This window comes from Amphiprion ocellaris, chromosome 23, assembly GCF_022539595.1.
Source record: "Amphiprion ocellaris isolate individual 3 ecotype Okinawa chromosome 23, ASM2253959v1, whole genome shotgun sequence".
NCBI classification, from domain to species: Eukaryota; Metazoa; Chordata; class Actinopteri; family Pomacentridae; genus Amphiprion; species Amphiprion ocellaris.
Genome location: NC_072788.1, coordinates 4,125,368 through 4,141,528, shown reverse-complemented (window position 1 = coordinate 4,141,528; position 16,161 = coordinate 4,125,368). Strand labels below are relative to the sequence as shown.

Sequence of the window (16,161 nt, the reverse complement as noted above, 5' to 3'; positions counted from 1 at the left end):
GTTTCCTTACACACGTGAGCACAATTCATCGGGAAAAAAAAAAGCCCTTCGCACTTATGCAATTTCACAATTTGCGCCACCATTTTATAAGGTCACCACTTCAGGGGTGGATTTGCTAACACCAGCTTTAGCCTGTGTTTGTTTATGTGCTGTGAAGGCCACTCTGGCATAATTAGGATGATGTTAACACTAATTGGACCCCCGGTTATTAAAAATTATCAAGAAGTGCACACACTTGCTTGCACATTTGTAGCCCCTCAGCACACACACGCAGGCACACACCTGTATTCCCATAGACCTAGCAGCAACAAAACGCTCTGACCTTTTCACAGCATCACAGCTTAATGACTCTGTATGGGAAATGGGGATGTTATTCTATGCAGGCCCGTTATTATATCTTCATGCAGCGTCTGACAGTGTCTCTCTCTTCAGACTTCTCCTTTCTCTCATTTTCTTCCTCCAAGCACTAGCAGTCTCCTTCCACCTTCTGTTCGCTATCATATTTCAACTAAAACACCAGCCAGAGTCTTGCTAATGATTTCTCATTTCGAGGGTGACAGTTCGGTTGGAGGTGGAGTCGGGGTCTGGCGATGCATACCCACCAAACACCGTGAATAATTAAACAGCAGAGTCCCAGGGCAGAACCTCGAGCTGAAATATTCACACGTTCCTTCCGTCTGCTGCCGCCGTTTGATTGGCATGTTATTAGAAGAGTTGATGTGAAAAGATGCTGCTGTTATTGCTGCTTTGAATGTGTTCGTGGAGGGCGTGAGCATGCAGCTGGGGACTGCGAGCAACTGGTATAAAGGTGGCAGAACCCTGTGACAAATGGACAAATGGAATGAGAGAACGAAAAACAGACAAGACTAAAATAAATTCCAGTCACTTGTATTTTGGGTGCATTAGTGTATGTTCTGAGATTCCCATTTAGTGACCTGAGGAACTGACTGGAAAAAAATGATAGCAAATAAATATAAATGTTAAAAATGGAGTTCTACACGGAAACCTGGAACCATCTGAGAACCGTATATTGCACATTTTCCTTGCAAATGCAATAACCATATTACCAGATTCACATTATTTCTTTTTTGTTTGTTTGTTTGTTTTTTACACTTGACCTAGAAATGCAACCTATGCGTTTGTTATACTCGGACAGAGTGTTGCGTAGACATTAACACACTTGGATTAATACAAAAAAGAGAGGGGAGTTGAAATGCAAAGTCATAATTTAAGTCGTTTTCTGGACTAGTCAGGTAGATTTCACAAAAATAGATAAAAGGTGAAAGTAAAACGTTAGAAGAGGAGAGGAAATCTTTCAAAAAAACTGCTGCAGAAGTCACTTTTTTTCAGCATAAATAAATAATACAAAACTGGACAGATTTAATCGATGACATCTGCTGTGGCTCATGCATAAACAACGCACACAAACAGTAATAAACTGCATCCGACAACATCCAGCCTAAATCAATAGCATGCTTCTGTTATGTGCAGTGTAATCCAGAAAGGATGATTTACAATTATTTTTCTATAGGTATGGTTACTTTAGGTATATTTCCTTATAGTTTAAATGTGACAGAATAACAAGATGAAATGCCACAGAAGTAAACTGATAAAAGAAAGAGATGTTTAGATAAAGAATATCCTTGTCTACACGTAAGGACCCAATTCACCATTAAGTGGAAGAAAGGTAGCAACTTCATTATGCAGTGTAGCTAAGCTTTGTTTCCCCAAAAATACTGAGACAGCCACTTAAAAAAACTCATGTGCAGGTAAGTTCATTGACTGCAGCTGCTGGATTTCAGATTTATCTGCGGTAAAAGCCTGTAGCTTTGCTGATGCTGGTTCACAGGGTTTTGGTAGCATATCAATAATATTTTGTGTTTTATAAAACCGGAAGGTCTAGATCCAGGGAGGTATAATTGATCTTACAGAGGCTGAGTAAGAGAATATGGGAAATCAACATTTTAATGTAACCTAATCTTTCTTGTGGTAACACTGACTTGTTATGTGTTTTATTGGACCGGAGAGCCCTATTGAGCAAATTCATGGAGCAAGACTCACAAAAAGACATTCGGGGAGAAGAGTACAACAACAAGCGCTGTGATTCGTATAATTCACTGTCCCGAGGAGCGCAAAAGAAACACTATGTTGCCTCATATCATTTTGTGTGACTGCACTTTACTGGGTGAAGATGGTGCGTCTCTGATTGTCTTGTTTGGGAGATAGCTGTTTATTCCGCTGCTAATTCGATAAGTTCTATGAAAGTGGCTTCTTATGTGATTTATGCAGCTTAATTTTGTTACATTTATGGACACCCACTGGGCTGGTTTTGTCCTTCTGGTGAGGATATACAAGAAGGAAGGCAGTTATATGTTTATAAGTGTTAATCAGTCATTTGCACAGGCAGCAAAGTGCTTGTCTACAGAGAAGGGATTTACTGCTGTTGTGGACATAAGGGCTCAGCGTGGCTCAACCACAGCGCAGGGATGATGTTATACAAGAATATAGCAACACTGATGTTTTAATGCATTTTAAATTCTAGATTAAAGGTGTTCTTAAATCTCTTAGTCATACAATAAGATACTATTATCACCACATTGCATTTTTTCTTTACTGTCTCTTTTCATTCCGCTTTTATTTTTACTTGAGTAAAGTTTCCATCACATAATAGTACTTTAACTGAAGTACAGTTTCCCAATACTCTTTCTGTCCCTGTTGTCCACCTGCTCTTGCGTATGCAGTCAGTTTATAATGAATCTCCCTGGAGACGGAGATATTACCTTGAAAACTTGCTGGCTATACTTCTAAATAAAGCATCTGATTCAAGTCCAACTGAGCTTTAGTTTGTTTCGATTCTAGTTCTAGTCTATATGAGCTCCAAGACATTTTACTGGCCACGAAGTCTTAAAATCAATGCAGCATGTTTAGGTTTTGCAGGACAAACCATACAACTAGCCTTGAGAGCTTTTTCTTCTTCTTGGACATGCAGTAGTCGAGGTCCAGTTTGAAATGAACAACAGAAACAACACCGAAACGTACATTTATTGTGAACAGTTTCAAGCTGCCATCTGAGATCTTTTCATGTTTTCTTAGCACGCCCTGCTATAACACAATGGGATGTGAATAATATGAATATTTAAGTCGTTCCATGTGTTATCACGACACATCTTAGGCTTTTTCATGTGTCATTTCCCACCATGCAGCCTCTCCCGACTTATATAATGCAGAGATGAATGGCACCTTTTTTCTAACTAGGACATGCCTACATCATAATTAGCAAATAATCTCACCTTAACATTTCCCAGGATAACTCATGCAGTCCTCTCTGAAAGCAGAGCCTTCATCTTAATCCTGGATTCCACTGAATCGTCTGTGACGTGTCTTTGACACATTGTTCCATCAACTGTTCAGGTTCACAGCCTGCTGGGAGTGTTTTAAAATCAGAGCGGTTTGTCCCACTGATTTATTGACTTGCTGATTTGCTATTTTTTTTCTGTGATTCTTGTGCTCCTACATAGTTCAGTGGTTTATTTTGTTCTTTGTGCCACTGCTTGTGACCTCAATGGAGTGATGAGATGTATGATCGGGAGTCTGTGCAGGGTTTTTGAATACTGAACAGATGCCAAATAGGAAGCGATGCTTAAAGTGGCCGCAATATTTTCCGGTGGCTCTATCACAACCGGATGGGACACAGCTGTCTGTGGTGTGTCTCAGGGGTTACTGCATACCTGTTCAGTGCTTTTTGTTTGTGTTTATGGTATGTAGTAAAATGGCAGGCCACTACTTTACAATGGAAGTCTATGGAGGTCGAGCTAAATGACATGCAACAGGCTGAAAACGCATAGTCATGAAACCAGAATTGTCCTTAAAGCTGCATGTTATGTCCATACAGTCCTATGATAAATAAAGTTAGACCTGGTCTTCAGTTGTTGGTGCTCATGCAGTCGTTTCACGGTTTATTCGGAATAAATAAAGGACAGAATACATTCTCAGTTTTTCTATATACTTCTGTGAAAATGCTTTTCAAGCTGGGGAAATTGAAAGCCTCAGGAAGTTAGTGTGCATGTGCGCCTTTTGACAAAAATAAAAATTGTTGCCGTCTGTCTTTGCAGCTCTGTTAGGCATCACTGTCTCAACCTCACCAGACTATTGAGCAGGCTATCAGACAAAGGAGGGTATGATCAATAAGCTTTCTAGATGATATATATGCGGGGTAGATTAGCTGTCCTGCCTAGCAACCTTTCCAAAGACTGCTCTCCTCATATGAGAGTGTAAAACAGCTGAATACATGACCTCCAGCACTCCCTTTCCATGTTCTCCTAATGCCCCACTGCCTTTTGTACTACTCCCACGAGAGCCCTTCATTTAAGGAGATATTTGGAGAAAGACAAGGGTACCGTCAGAGTTTTAGCTGTGGAATGGTATTTGTACAGGAATCGCTCTCTGATAGTAGCATCCCCTCCAGGGACATAACAAGCATTTTGAAATGTTTCAAACAAACGCTACAACCACATCATGGGTATCAAAATCAAAATAGGAGAAACATTTGAATTTTTCCGAACAGTAAAAGGTACAGCTGTGTATCAAGTCCCCACTGGCAGAATTAGGGAGGGGAATAATCATCAGACATCTCAAGCTGACAGAAGTGATTTCTGAACAGTTTGAGGGATGTTTTGTAGAGATGTGTAGCTCACAACTGACACCACAGTTTAAGGAAAACACTTCAATGACCGTGTTATTTGTAGTTTATGTTGTAAATTTAGTAAACCAAGTCATTCAAAGCACACAAATCAGTCATTTTCAATTATCTGCCCCCAGGCTTTGGCCTTTATGCTAGGCAGAACAAAATGTGATTTTTAAGAAGTGCTTTTAAGTGGATAGCAATCCATCATTGAATAAAGTTCATTCTATTTTTTAATTCAGAAAGACAGGGCTGTGCTGTTGTTCACTGGTATGATTATTATTATTATTATAACTCACAAAGACAATAGTAAATGCACATTATAATCTGGACAGAGGTAAAATGTTCAGGGTAAATTGATAAAATTACAAATGTTACAGTTTAGATACAAATATAGAAGCAAAACATATCATGTGGTTGAGCTGAGCTGAATTTATAAGAATGACAAAGCAACAAGAGGTTAATAAGGCACTCTGATTAAAATGTAGTAAATGCACATTGGTGGCACAGGGGTGGAACACAGACCAACCCATACAGTTGCAATACTCATTAGTGACACTTACTGTTTATTAATGTAGTCAAACGAGTACAACAGGTTATTTTCTTGGGTGGGAAGACAGTGAGGGATCATATCTTTATAGCTGCTTTTGTTTTTCCTGTTTGTAAGCTTGGATTATGCCCAGTTTCCTCTTGACTTCCGGACTTTTTTTTTTTTTTTTTTTAAGGGACCACGACAGCCCCCAAAAAAACATCTCCTATTAAGTAAATGTAGACATTTAAAGGCGGAGTCTGCATTTCTGGAGAAAGATATAGCTAGTTAGCATATTTGCACAGTTAGCATGTGCTAGATTTACCACCAGTGCTGATTCGACAGACCTCTTTTCCCCCCATCTCCTCCATCTCCTGCATCCTCTCTTGTGCATATGAATCAGCTACTAAAATAGTGTTGTGAAATTGATCCAAGTCAGTTTGCTAGGGCTGTTTAAGATCACCAGATTTTTTTTTCTCAAATCCGCACACACAGGATGGACAGCTAGCAGATCCCAAGGAGATATTCACTGAATGTGACAAAAAGTGCATTGGATTAGAATCACATACTCAACTTTTAATTGGCGATAGTGTCACTTGAATAGGTCCTCATACTTTAAAACTGTGGTTCAAAGGAACACGTTTCATCTCCGGATTTGAGCATGCGCAGCCTTTGAAAAATATATTATCGTTTTCCAAGTATAAGGTCAGTCCAATTACTCATTGAGAATATAGTACAGAGGGCTGAATCTTCCTGCTACTGCTGCAGAATTTGTTCAGAGCCAACTGAAAAGGAAAATGTTACCAACTTGATTATGTCAAACGCAGTTGAAACAACAGGAATTTGCTTTATTTATAAAATGGGTGTGATTTAACCTCATTGGAGCAATTATACTTGTACTAAGTACAATACAGCAAGTTATCAGTCACCAAAATGATGTCTTTAAAAGGCTTTTTATTATGTTGTATTTAAAACAGTGGGTTTATTAGGTTATCTTTATTTATCCCTCTCGGGGAAATTAGTTCTACAGAAAGCATCCACGTATTATCAGAATAAAAAGGCACAACACTGATAGGTAACAAACTGGTGCAGGAAATAGGAATCCATCCTAAATGCATATGCCAAGGTAGAGCAGCGACACAACCACAGTGCTAATTTTCAACAAGCATATCACTAGTGATTAAAAATAAAACACATGGAGTCCCCCAAACAGGTGCTCTAGAACAATGGCCTGAGGGCAATAGCATAAACTCGATGTGAAGTAGGCAGTCTTCCATTATTGGCTTGGCCTGACTCCTCCTAGAGATCTTACTGGCCAGTTTAAGAACACCTAAGAAAGATATGCTTCCAAACAAGCAATAATGCAAAATATTAGAACAGATTAAATGAAATTACTGTAAGAGAAAGTAGAGACATATCAGTAGAAACATTGCAACATTTTTCTGAAGGAAAGCAAGTCTTTGCTTTCCTTTACAGAGATTGTATCAATGTGGGAGCCATGCAGTCCTGCTCTTGATATCTTTTCACAATCAAGTGTGTCTAGAAAAGAACAGGTTAACACATCATGGCTTATCCCCGACTGGACTTTGGAAAGTGTTAGAAACTTTGCAACTGCCATATTCAAGTGTCGTCTCACCTCATGTAGCAGGAAGGTCCTTCTCATCCTTTGAGGCAATCTTGCAGAAAGCATAGATAAAAGAGGAATATTATCCAACCACATCAGAAGGAAATGGCTTGCTATTTCCACTCTCGATGCAGCCAATCTTTGCAATGCCATTTCTACATTTTCTTATATATTGCCACAGTGTAATAGCCATCAGACCAAGGGTGGCAATGTTGACAAGGTTGTTAGTCTACATAAGGGGAGAGTTTGCATCTGAGGGTATTGATGTGTGTGGAAGAAGAGATGGAAAGACTCTAAAATGTCAGTGAAGTGTGTGTGCTCTTCCCATCGCGGTGTGTGTGCATGTAACTCTGCAACTTCAAAGATCAACAGCTGTCTGGAAACTTTTAGCAAATGTCTCATCTCAGCCTCTTTCTCTATCCCAGACTGCATGTTCCTTTGTGTCTCAGAAATGCGTTGTGTCAAAAAAAGGTAGAAAAAAAGATTTCAGTCTCCTTGTTTAAAAGGAATCAATAGCTCTGTCTCTCTCCTTAACTGCTTCAAAGAATCAGTCTGCACTGATGCAATAATGTAGGAAGGTTGAAGGAACCAGCTCTGTGTTATTGAGTTATTGTTTGAGAGCCTGTCTGAGAGGTTAAAATGAGGAGTGTGTATAAATCTACATGAGTGTACAGCGCTGGCATACCTTCAGGCTTATTGCCTCTCAAGGATTGACTTCATCGCTATCCTCAGTCCCTCTTTTCCTGGTGGAGTTTTCATTTCATCGCCGGCCTGTCTTGCAATTTTCACGATGTCAGCTCCCATGAGGCTTTGCGACAGGTGTTCGACACTGCGGCATTGACCACAGGACCTAATGAAAAATTGTGGCATCTACTTTCTCCAATATGACCTGTTTATCCCCGTGGTAGATGGTAGTGGCCTAGAATCCACTATCCCAAATCAATGGCCCCCTCTCCAATAAAACATCCTGATAAACTCACCCCTAAATACACTCTGCTCTTGTGGAGAGGAAGAGTGAGAAAAAGGGGAGGGAGCACAAAAAATCAAAATCAATAGGTTTTTCATTACATCTTTGATTCATGAGTCTTTTCTGATTATTTTTCCACCGGATCCGTGGACAAAAGAAAATTGTATTTTTTGGTCCGTTCTTCTTCAAACCAAATTACCAGCCAGCCCACATGAATGGAAATAATAATCAAGGGGGATCCTGCGATGGTTTGACCCACCTCTTTGCACTCTCTTCACCTCTAGAGCCGCAGGTAGGATTGATTGGATCAGATCGATGACGCCAGAGCTAATTGGACAAAAGTAATAAATATTTAGCCTCTTTTTTTTTTTTTCCCAAATGCAAGAGAGCATTTCCATCATTATTGTTATTCTAGTGAAAATGGGCAGGCAGATTGCTTGACCAGACCGTGGTGGACTGAAGGTCAGAATAATCCATACACGGCCAGGTTTTTGTTTGCTGACAACTCCCAAGGCAGCACTAATTCACTTTTAACTCGCAGTTTTCAATAAAGGCACCGGTTGCTGTTTGGGAGAAATTAGATGCAGATTCCTCTGTCCACCTTGATCTCTCAAGAAGCTGCAGACACTCGTTTTCTGCTCAACAGTTTCACAATAAAAACACGTAAGTACATAATCTAAGGCCTGCAAATTCCCTAAAAACAAAACAGGTTCTTTGCTAATGGCCTCCATGAGACCATAACAACACCAGATTATATTTGTGTTTCTTGATCTGTCAAGACCCCTCAGGTGAAAACTTGGTTTTGTAAGTAGTTACCATGACCATATGGTGTTTTTAAATGCCACAAAAAAATATCACACCATGGCATTTGAACCCTAAAACTGCAGTACCAATAACCAAAAACCCAGACTCACAAAGCTGGGGCTTCATACATTACAAACCTAAGCAGCTAATTGGGCGTCCTGTACCATTATTCTTCTGTCCTATTTAAAAGCAGTATGTTAAATTAAAAGTTATTGCCAATATTACAACTTAGAATTGTGTAACATTGAGTAGTTTTACAGTGTTTGAGCAGATTTGTAGGTGAGCTGGTGTGCTCAAGCCACCACAAGTGAGCAGGTTTTCATGAAGGAAAGCTTCTGATTATGTAACACACAGAGATGAGTATTTGGGGCTTAAATCAACAACCGGTGAGGCACTTAGTAGAAAGATCATGATCGTGGTGTTTGTAGGCCCAACAATACATCCCAGCATTGTATGTAAGATCAAGATAAAGGTCTTAAGATGCAACAGCGTTGTGCAGTTTTTAGGATAGTAAATCAGATTACCTGTTAGGACAACATCACTGCAGGTCTATTTCAACAAGTATTTCAACAAACCTCAGAGACAGTCTTTCATATGTTCACGAATTTAAAGACCATATTAGTGCTCGTTTCAATATTTCAACCCTTTAACTACACATTTGCATTTCTTCACTGCTCCACTACTTTACATTTCATAAATTACTAGTGTCTATTTTAGCAGACAAAGTGTTTCAGATTATTTCCAGGCAAAGATGCGATGCAGTGAGCACCCGTATAGCTCAACAGGTTAAGTGGGCTACCCATGTACAGGGGCTGGTCCCTGACGCAGCGGCCCGGGTTCGATTCCTGCTCGGGGCCCTTTGCTGCATGTTTTTCCCCCCCACTCTTCTCCCCATTTCCTGTCTGTCTCTCACTACGCCTATCAAATAAAGCCAACAAAAAGGCCACAAAAATAACTTTTAAAAAAAGATGCGATGCGGTCACCTGCTGGGGAAGTTGCAAGCGGCGATTCTTCAGACTTCCGAGCATCTCAAAGTGTATGGATGCTCCGTGATTTTAATGAGATCATTGTCTAGAAGACAACCGGAGAAGAATGCCCTCCAGACCTGTCTGCTTGGATTTACTGAACACCTTTTCTCTCTCTTGTTCACTCTGTCCCATCCTCACCGTAGTGTGTGTGTTGCACTGCAGTATTCAGTGGATTTTGAATCAAGCAGAGCAGCAGGTGTTTGCTGGAAGAAACAGTGACACATGGATGCGCCCTGTCAGACTACTCATTAGAGACTCTGCACCTCCTTTGTCTCCTCATTTAGATGGGCGAAGAGTGCACATACACACAAGCACATGCACAGACGTACACAAGTGCACGAAGTAGCAGGTGGCCACAATCAGCTGGACAAATCAAAGCAGGCAAAGTCAACACCAGCTCATTGGACGGATATAGGAGCAAGGGACAAGTAGAAAGTATTTCCAAGTATTACAAGAGTTCAGTTCTTCTTTTGTTTTGTTTTCCTTGAACCGTGTAACTTTGCTACTTGTGACATTCATGCCTGAAGTGAAAGTGATGCGTGTGACTGTGACAGTAACATGAGGTGTAAAGGGAACTCTCTGGGGAAGACAAAGCATATGGTACCTGCTACACATGAGGGGGGTGTTAATTGATGAGAATTATTTCACTGTGAGTACGCACATAAGATATGCAGCGATAATACGTGCTGCATGTCTAATTTGTGGTACACCCTAAATGAGATGTCAGTTAGTATTAAACTCGTGAGTTTTGAGGGCCTTTACCCCTGTGTGTTATATTCCAGCATCACCGCTATCTGCTAGATCAACCACAGATTAAAAACAAAAATGCAATTTAGTGTTACCACGCCGTTACATCAAATGGATCCCATGGAATGCATGCATATTATGCATTGTTTCATCCATTTTTAAGCGGGATTTGCCGTGAGAAATTGGGTTTTCTTGAACCCTTGGGCTCTTTATTTGAATTTAAAATAGAGGTCTGTGTATTTAAGGTACATGGTGACTACTACTTGCTAGTTTAGGTACACTAACAGCAGCTTTAATGTATCCCACTGGAAAAGTTAGCTTTTTATGCCTCCATAATTATTTCCCCCAGCATTTGGATATGGTGTGTCGCAGAGTGGAGTCCCTGCTAATTTCTTGGCTCCATCTTCAACTCCTGGCCCAGCCTGAATAGAATTAAAGCTTAACATTATTAAAGACTAACATTAGGGACTTGAAATGATGTTAAAACTACAACAAATATCAAATAGCATTCACAGTCACACTTGTGGCATTGTCTCTTATCGTTGCATGTAAACAGCTATCTGACTGGCTGTATAAAAACGTAAAATCCTCTATTTGTTATGCACATCAGGGATGGGATTAAAATAGCATGGGGTAGATTTCATAGCGCTCATCAGAGTCGAGTTTGAAAGGGATGTATCTGACACAAAAAGCTCATATGTCGCTGTAATTACTTTCACAGAGTCTTCTCTAAAAATCGAGTGTTTGATGTGAGAGAATTAATAAACAATAATGGCCAAACCAAATAGAAGCAGTAGATGCACACATATTCTTTAGACTTTTAGTTGGGTCAAACTCTAAAAATATCGCATCATGCACTTCCCATAGTGAAACTTGAGCCGTGCCTTTTGAAAGCCCATGTGTGTTTTCACAGGCTGAGTCATAATCCCTCTGACTAGAAAATTGAATATGACATATAAAATCAGTGGAGTGCTGAGGAACTCTTTCTCCCCTATTACAAGTGTAATCACCTATGTTAATATGCACCAACTTCCACTACCAACAACCATTTTCTCTTTTTTTTTTCACCCCCTACGTCTCTCCAGTCTCATCTATCACAACATGGCTCCCCTCCCTTTCTATTTGTCGGCCATTTTAGAAATCTTTTCTCCTCTTCCTCCACTTGTCTCTTGCCCAGTTTCTACGAAGCTCTGGTGCTGCACTGTTAATAGACACAGGAAAGGAAAGGAGAAAAAAATGAGAATGCCAGCACCATCTACAATTCACACTTTCCCATCCTTCTACATTCCCTGCCTCCATACTCTGTTGTCTTTCTTCCTCCTCTCTCTTTTTTCCCCTCCTCCTCCGGCACACAACCTCTTTATAGCCCTCCTTGCCATGCTGCGATAATTAGTCAGCGCTAAAATAATACAGCCTCAAGAAAACAACAAGAGCTGAGCAGAGGGCTTAGCTCCGCTGGGAGGGAAGGAGGAGGAAGGAGGGAGGAAAGGAGGGGCGGTGAGAGCCAGAGAGAACGAGATCGGCAGAGAGGAAGCGAGAGAAAGGGAGGAGAGTTGTGTGTGTCAGCCGATTTCAAATGGCTACCAGCGGATTGTTAGATAATGAAAGTGTCAGGTAGCTGAGTGAGTGTGTGTGCACCTTTGTGTGTGTGTGTGCGTGCAAGAAAGACCGCACATCTCCATTCTTTTCAGGCGAATGATTTCCTCGTGTATGACCGGGAGTGTGTGCAGCCCGGCGTTGTTTGATGGCCCGTTGGCCCTGCAGTTATCACAGCCTCTGCTTTCCGTCCTCTCTGGCCGGAGCACACCTGTGAGATGTGCAGGACATGAAAGAACATAGGCATTAGTGTATGTGTGTGCATGTGTGCAGGAGCCAGGGTGTGTGTTTTCACAGGTGAACACTAGCACAGTATGAAAGCCCATGCTGTGTACATCTATGTCCATGCATGATTGTGGTTATATCAGTCTACAGAGTGGGCCTTAAGTTTCCATACATAGGGAGAATAAACATCTTCTGTTGGTCAACCATTTTTATTTATATAATGTGCTCAATATGATTGCCATTGTTTTGAAAGCACAATATTAATACGTGTTTTCCGCTGTTGATTAACTTGCATTAGCACAGTTGAAGTCATGCTTGTAATGTTGTTGGCGATACGCTCCTTGAGATGATTTATGTCTCGTATCTTCACCTGATACACCGTGGTCTTCAAGTGCCCCCAAAGATAGCATGAAACACATCTTCTAGGGTATCTGAAACATAAAAAATATACAATATACATTACACATGGAAACTTATGGCCCACCCTGTATAGTCCTGCAATAAATTGTCAGATTTAACCATTCTGTAACTGTTGTATCACCTCCAAAATCTTGAAAATCCCATTAATTTGTCTTATTGATTGGAGCGGTTTTGCATAAAAATGAATCGCTGGTTTACTTGTGTATTCATGGAAGCGCAGCCCAGTGCTACATATCTACATTTACATGCATTAGACATACAGCCCGTGTGTATTTGTATTTATGATCCAGGGAGGACAGACAGCCCACAGGGTTGAGAACAGTTCAGTGTGGTTTCATTACTCTATGCTAATTACAGCCAACGCCCGTCATTTTTCATTTACTGCTGGGCTTATTGGAGCTAAGCCAAGTCCTAGCTCCTCTGTTACAGTTCAAACATGAAATCACTCAGTGTATGGGGCGGGTACATTTTTTTTCTTTAAAGCTAGAACTCAAAATACTGTTGAGGCAAAGTTCCTTTGACAGGGAGATCTGAGGAATTCCTTTTGTTGATGTTGAGAGGTGGTGGTTATACTGACAGCATAGCCAACACAAAGTTTGTCAGTTCGCCCTAGTTTGAATGCAACGCAACTGCAGGCAACTGAGGGCAAATGAAACTGCAGTGGCTTGGCAAATTACCATTTCAAAGGCGAGCGACAGCCAGTGTTGGTGTATTACTACTGCTCATGTTAAACGTGACTTTGTGACAAACGTGCACTGTCAATAACATGAATTTTTGCTAGAATGAGTGCTTTCTCTGACATGCGTGATCATTTTAAAACAGGATAATTAAGCCAGTCATTTTCAGTCTTTCTGCAGAAATGCTATAGTGTTTAATTTTTTTGCTCATTTGTCAAAGTCCTTTGAAGCTTTCTCATGTTTACTGCACACAATCACATTTATAACACACTCTGTAAGTAGCGCTCAGAAGGAAGCTTTGTTTGATATTAATTATGACCTGCAGATTATTTTCACAAAGTGCACAACACAACAAAAGGAAATGCATGGATACGCCAATAACTCTTATTTCTGCCCGTGTTTTGCAGCTGGGACAACTTACATCTTCGGGAGAGGCGGAGCCCTCATCACATATACCTGGCCACCCAATGACCGGCCGAGCACAAGGGCAGACCGGCTGGCAGTGGGCTTCAGCACGCAGCTGAAGGAGGCCATCCTGGTCAGGGTGGAGAGTGCCAAGGGACTGGGAGATTACCTGGAGCTGCACATAGTAAGAAACCGCTTTGTTGATATTGATGAGGGGATGGAATTATGAGGGAATGGGAAAGTACCCTGAGGTACATTCAGTCAGATAAACCACCGATGGGAAGTCCGAAAAGACAAAGGGGGATTGGAAAATGCCCTGCAAGGAAAGGTGGAAAAGAGGAGAAAGTAGGGTACAGAATGTAGAAGCAAAAATAGGAAAAGCACTCAGGGCTGAAGAAAGAAGAGATCAACTGGAGGTCATTGATGCAGAATGAGTGCAGCGAAAGAACAGAGCCACTTTATTTTGAGTAGCACCTGGTTTTAAAGAATGAAAGTGTCCAGAAGATCACACAGTAAATCTATGTTGGCATGGATTAGGCTGACAAAAACCCAATCCTGGTACAGTATACACATTGGCATATATCTGCTTAACCGTCATCCTTCTGGAACCTGTGAGATTATAGGCTGAATTCCAACCGAATTTGTAGGGCTTAAAGGATAATTCTGGTTTATGTTGTTACTTGGCTTCCTGTAGTGTTGGTAATCATTTCAGTTGGTTTGTTTAAAAACCTTTATGACACACTGACAAAGTATTTCTAAATCTCAGGAATTAACTCAGTAATTACAGTTGGCTTGAAGGCCAAAACTATGAAAATAAGACTTAGGTTGTAACAAATGGGGATAATCCATTAGGGTTGGACTTGTTTTTAAATATTAGCCATCATGATGCAGTTTTTCATGTGTTAAACTAGACACCCAAATGGTCCAAATGTCAAGAAATTTCCTTTAAATGTCATTTAAATTTTGGGTGTGTAATGCCTCCAAGGGTCAATGAGAGGAATCAGTGTGTGCAGTTTCCAGAAAATGACTGATCACACATCAGTGTTTCTTTTTATCCCCTGTCAAAGTAGTTATTACCCTCATTTCCGCTTTTATTGCTTTCATATGTTAGGCTTAAAGGTCATTTAAACCCACCACTAATGATAACTTTAAATGGCAATTAAGGGACAGTAGGTATTTAAAAATGCATTTGCACAGACTCTAATTGTCTCGTTGACCCCTGCGCTTCCTCTTCCCAATACATTTGCATTCACAGGCGTTCTGATGGTGGGGTTGCTGTTAATTACTAAGTAGGACCACACCTGGTGACTGATGCACTCATCATGCTGCTGGAGTCACGCAATTAAACATTTACGGTCAGAACAACTATGTTTCACTGTACCGCCTGCTGGAAGTGATATCCCAGCATCCTGCAGTTTCTTTGCACTCACTTAAAATACGCAGTGATAAGACACTATCACCGCTATCTGCACTTATCTACACTCAGCCATCTGTGCAAGTCGGTGTGGGCGTCTGCGTGTGTGAGATCACACCACTCCAGCATCCCCGTGACCCCAATTTGTTTGGGCCACCCGTGCCTGGAAGCGACAGGAACATAGTTGACCCCGGGTCGCTTCTCATCCAGTGCTCCGTAAACTGAGAGCGACAGAGGCAGGGATGATGGGAAGGAGAGAGGGACAGGTGAAAGAGTAGAGGGGCCGAGCCGTTGGATGGACCAAGCAGGCCAAGGCCAATCTGAAGGCTCTTAACAGCAGCGATAAATAACGGTAATGACTGACTGTAATGATGTGAGATTGCACTTGTAAATGTAATGGACACGGGACATGACACCGCGGCGGAAGTGGTGATGTGGCAGAGTTCAAGTGTAGCAACTCTGAACTTTAAAGGGTCACTTCCTGTAACGTGCAGTAATAATTCTGCTGCTTTATAACATTTAGAAGGCTGGAAGTTAAGGTTCACAGAGAGCAATAGCCAAGATCTGGTTCACCCAAATTACAAAAAACTAGTATAGTTCCTCTTTTACATCAAATGTATCTCACTATATAGCATGCTTTTGTTTTCTTTCCCAGGTTCTTAGAGGTTTTTCTATTTCTACAACATTGAAAATTTGTTAATTAATCATTAACAGCATCTCTTTAGAGAAACGCAACTTGTACTCAACTTTATTATTAACTAATTCCTGATTTAAACACTTTGCACTGGAACCACTGTCAGTGTGTTCTGTGGAATATTCATGATATCAGGATGCTGTTTCTGTAATGAGACAATGCTGTTGAACTTTCAAATGTAATTTTAAAAGCTATGAGTGCTGCAAAAATCCTATCTACTTGCAATTGCATCGGAGTTCTGCCGAACATCTCAACACCTGTGTAAGAGAAACCGGAACTATCTGTGCAACTAAAGATTTTCATTATTTCATTGAACTTTTCCTTTAACTTGGATTCAACTTTGTGTAAAG

The 16,161-nt window shown here is 40.8% G+C and overlaps 1 protein-coding gene across 17 annotated transcripts in view; it reads left to right on the top strand.

Moving 5' to 3' along the window:
- nrxn2b (neurexin 2b) overlaps window positions 1-16,161 on the top strand; it is a 702,762-nt gene that overhangs the window by 565,153 nt on the left and 121,448 nt on the right. For all 17 annotated transcript variants that reach the window (XM_055007810.1, XM_055007811.1, XM_055007808.1 and 14 more), the window contains one exon: window positions 13,706-13,887. In XM_055007810.1, coding sequence (XP_054863785.1) covers window positions 13,706-13,887 — 182 coding nt within the window. The remainder of the gene's footprint in view (window positions 1-13,705; window positions 13,888-16,161) is intronic.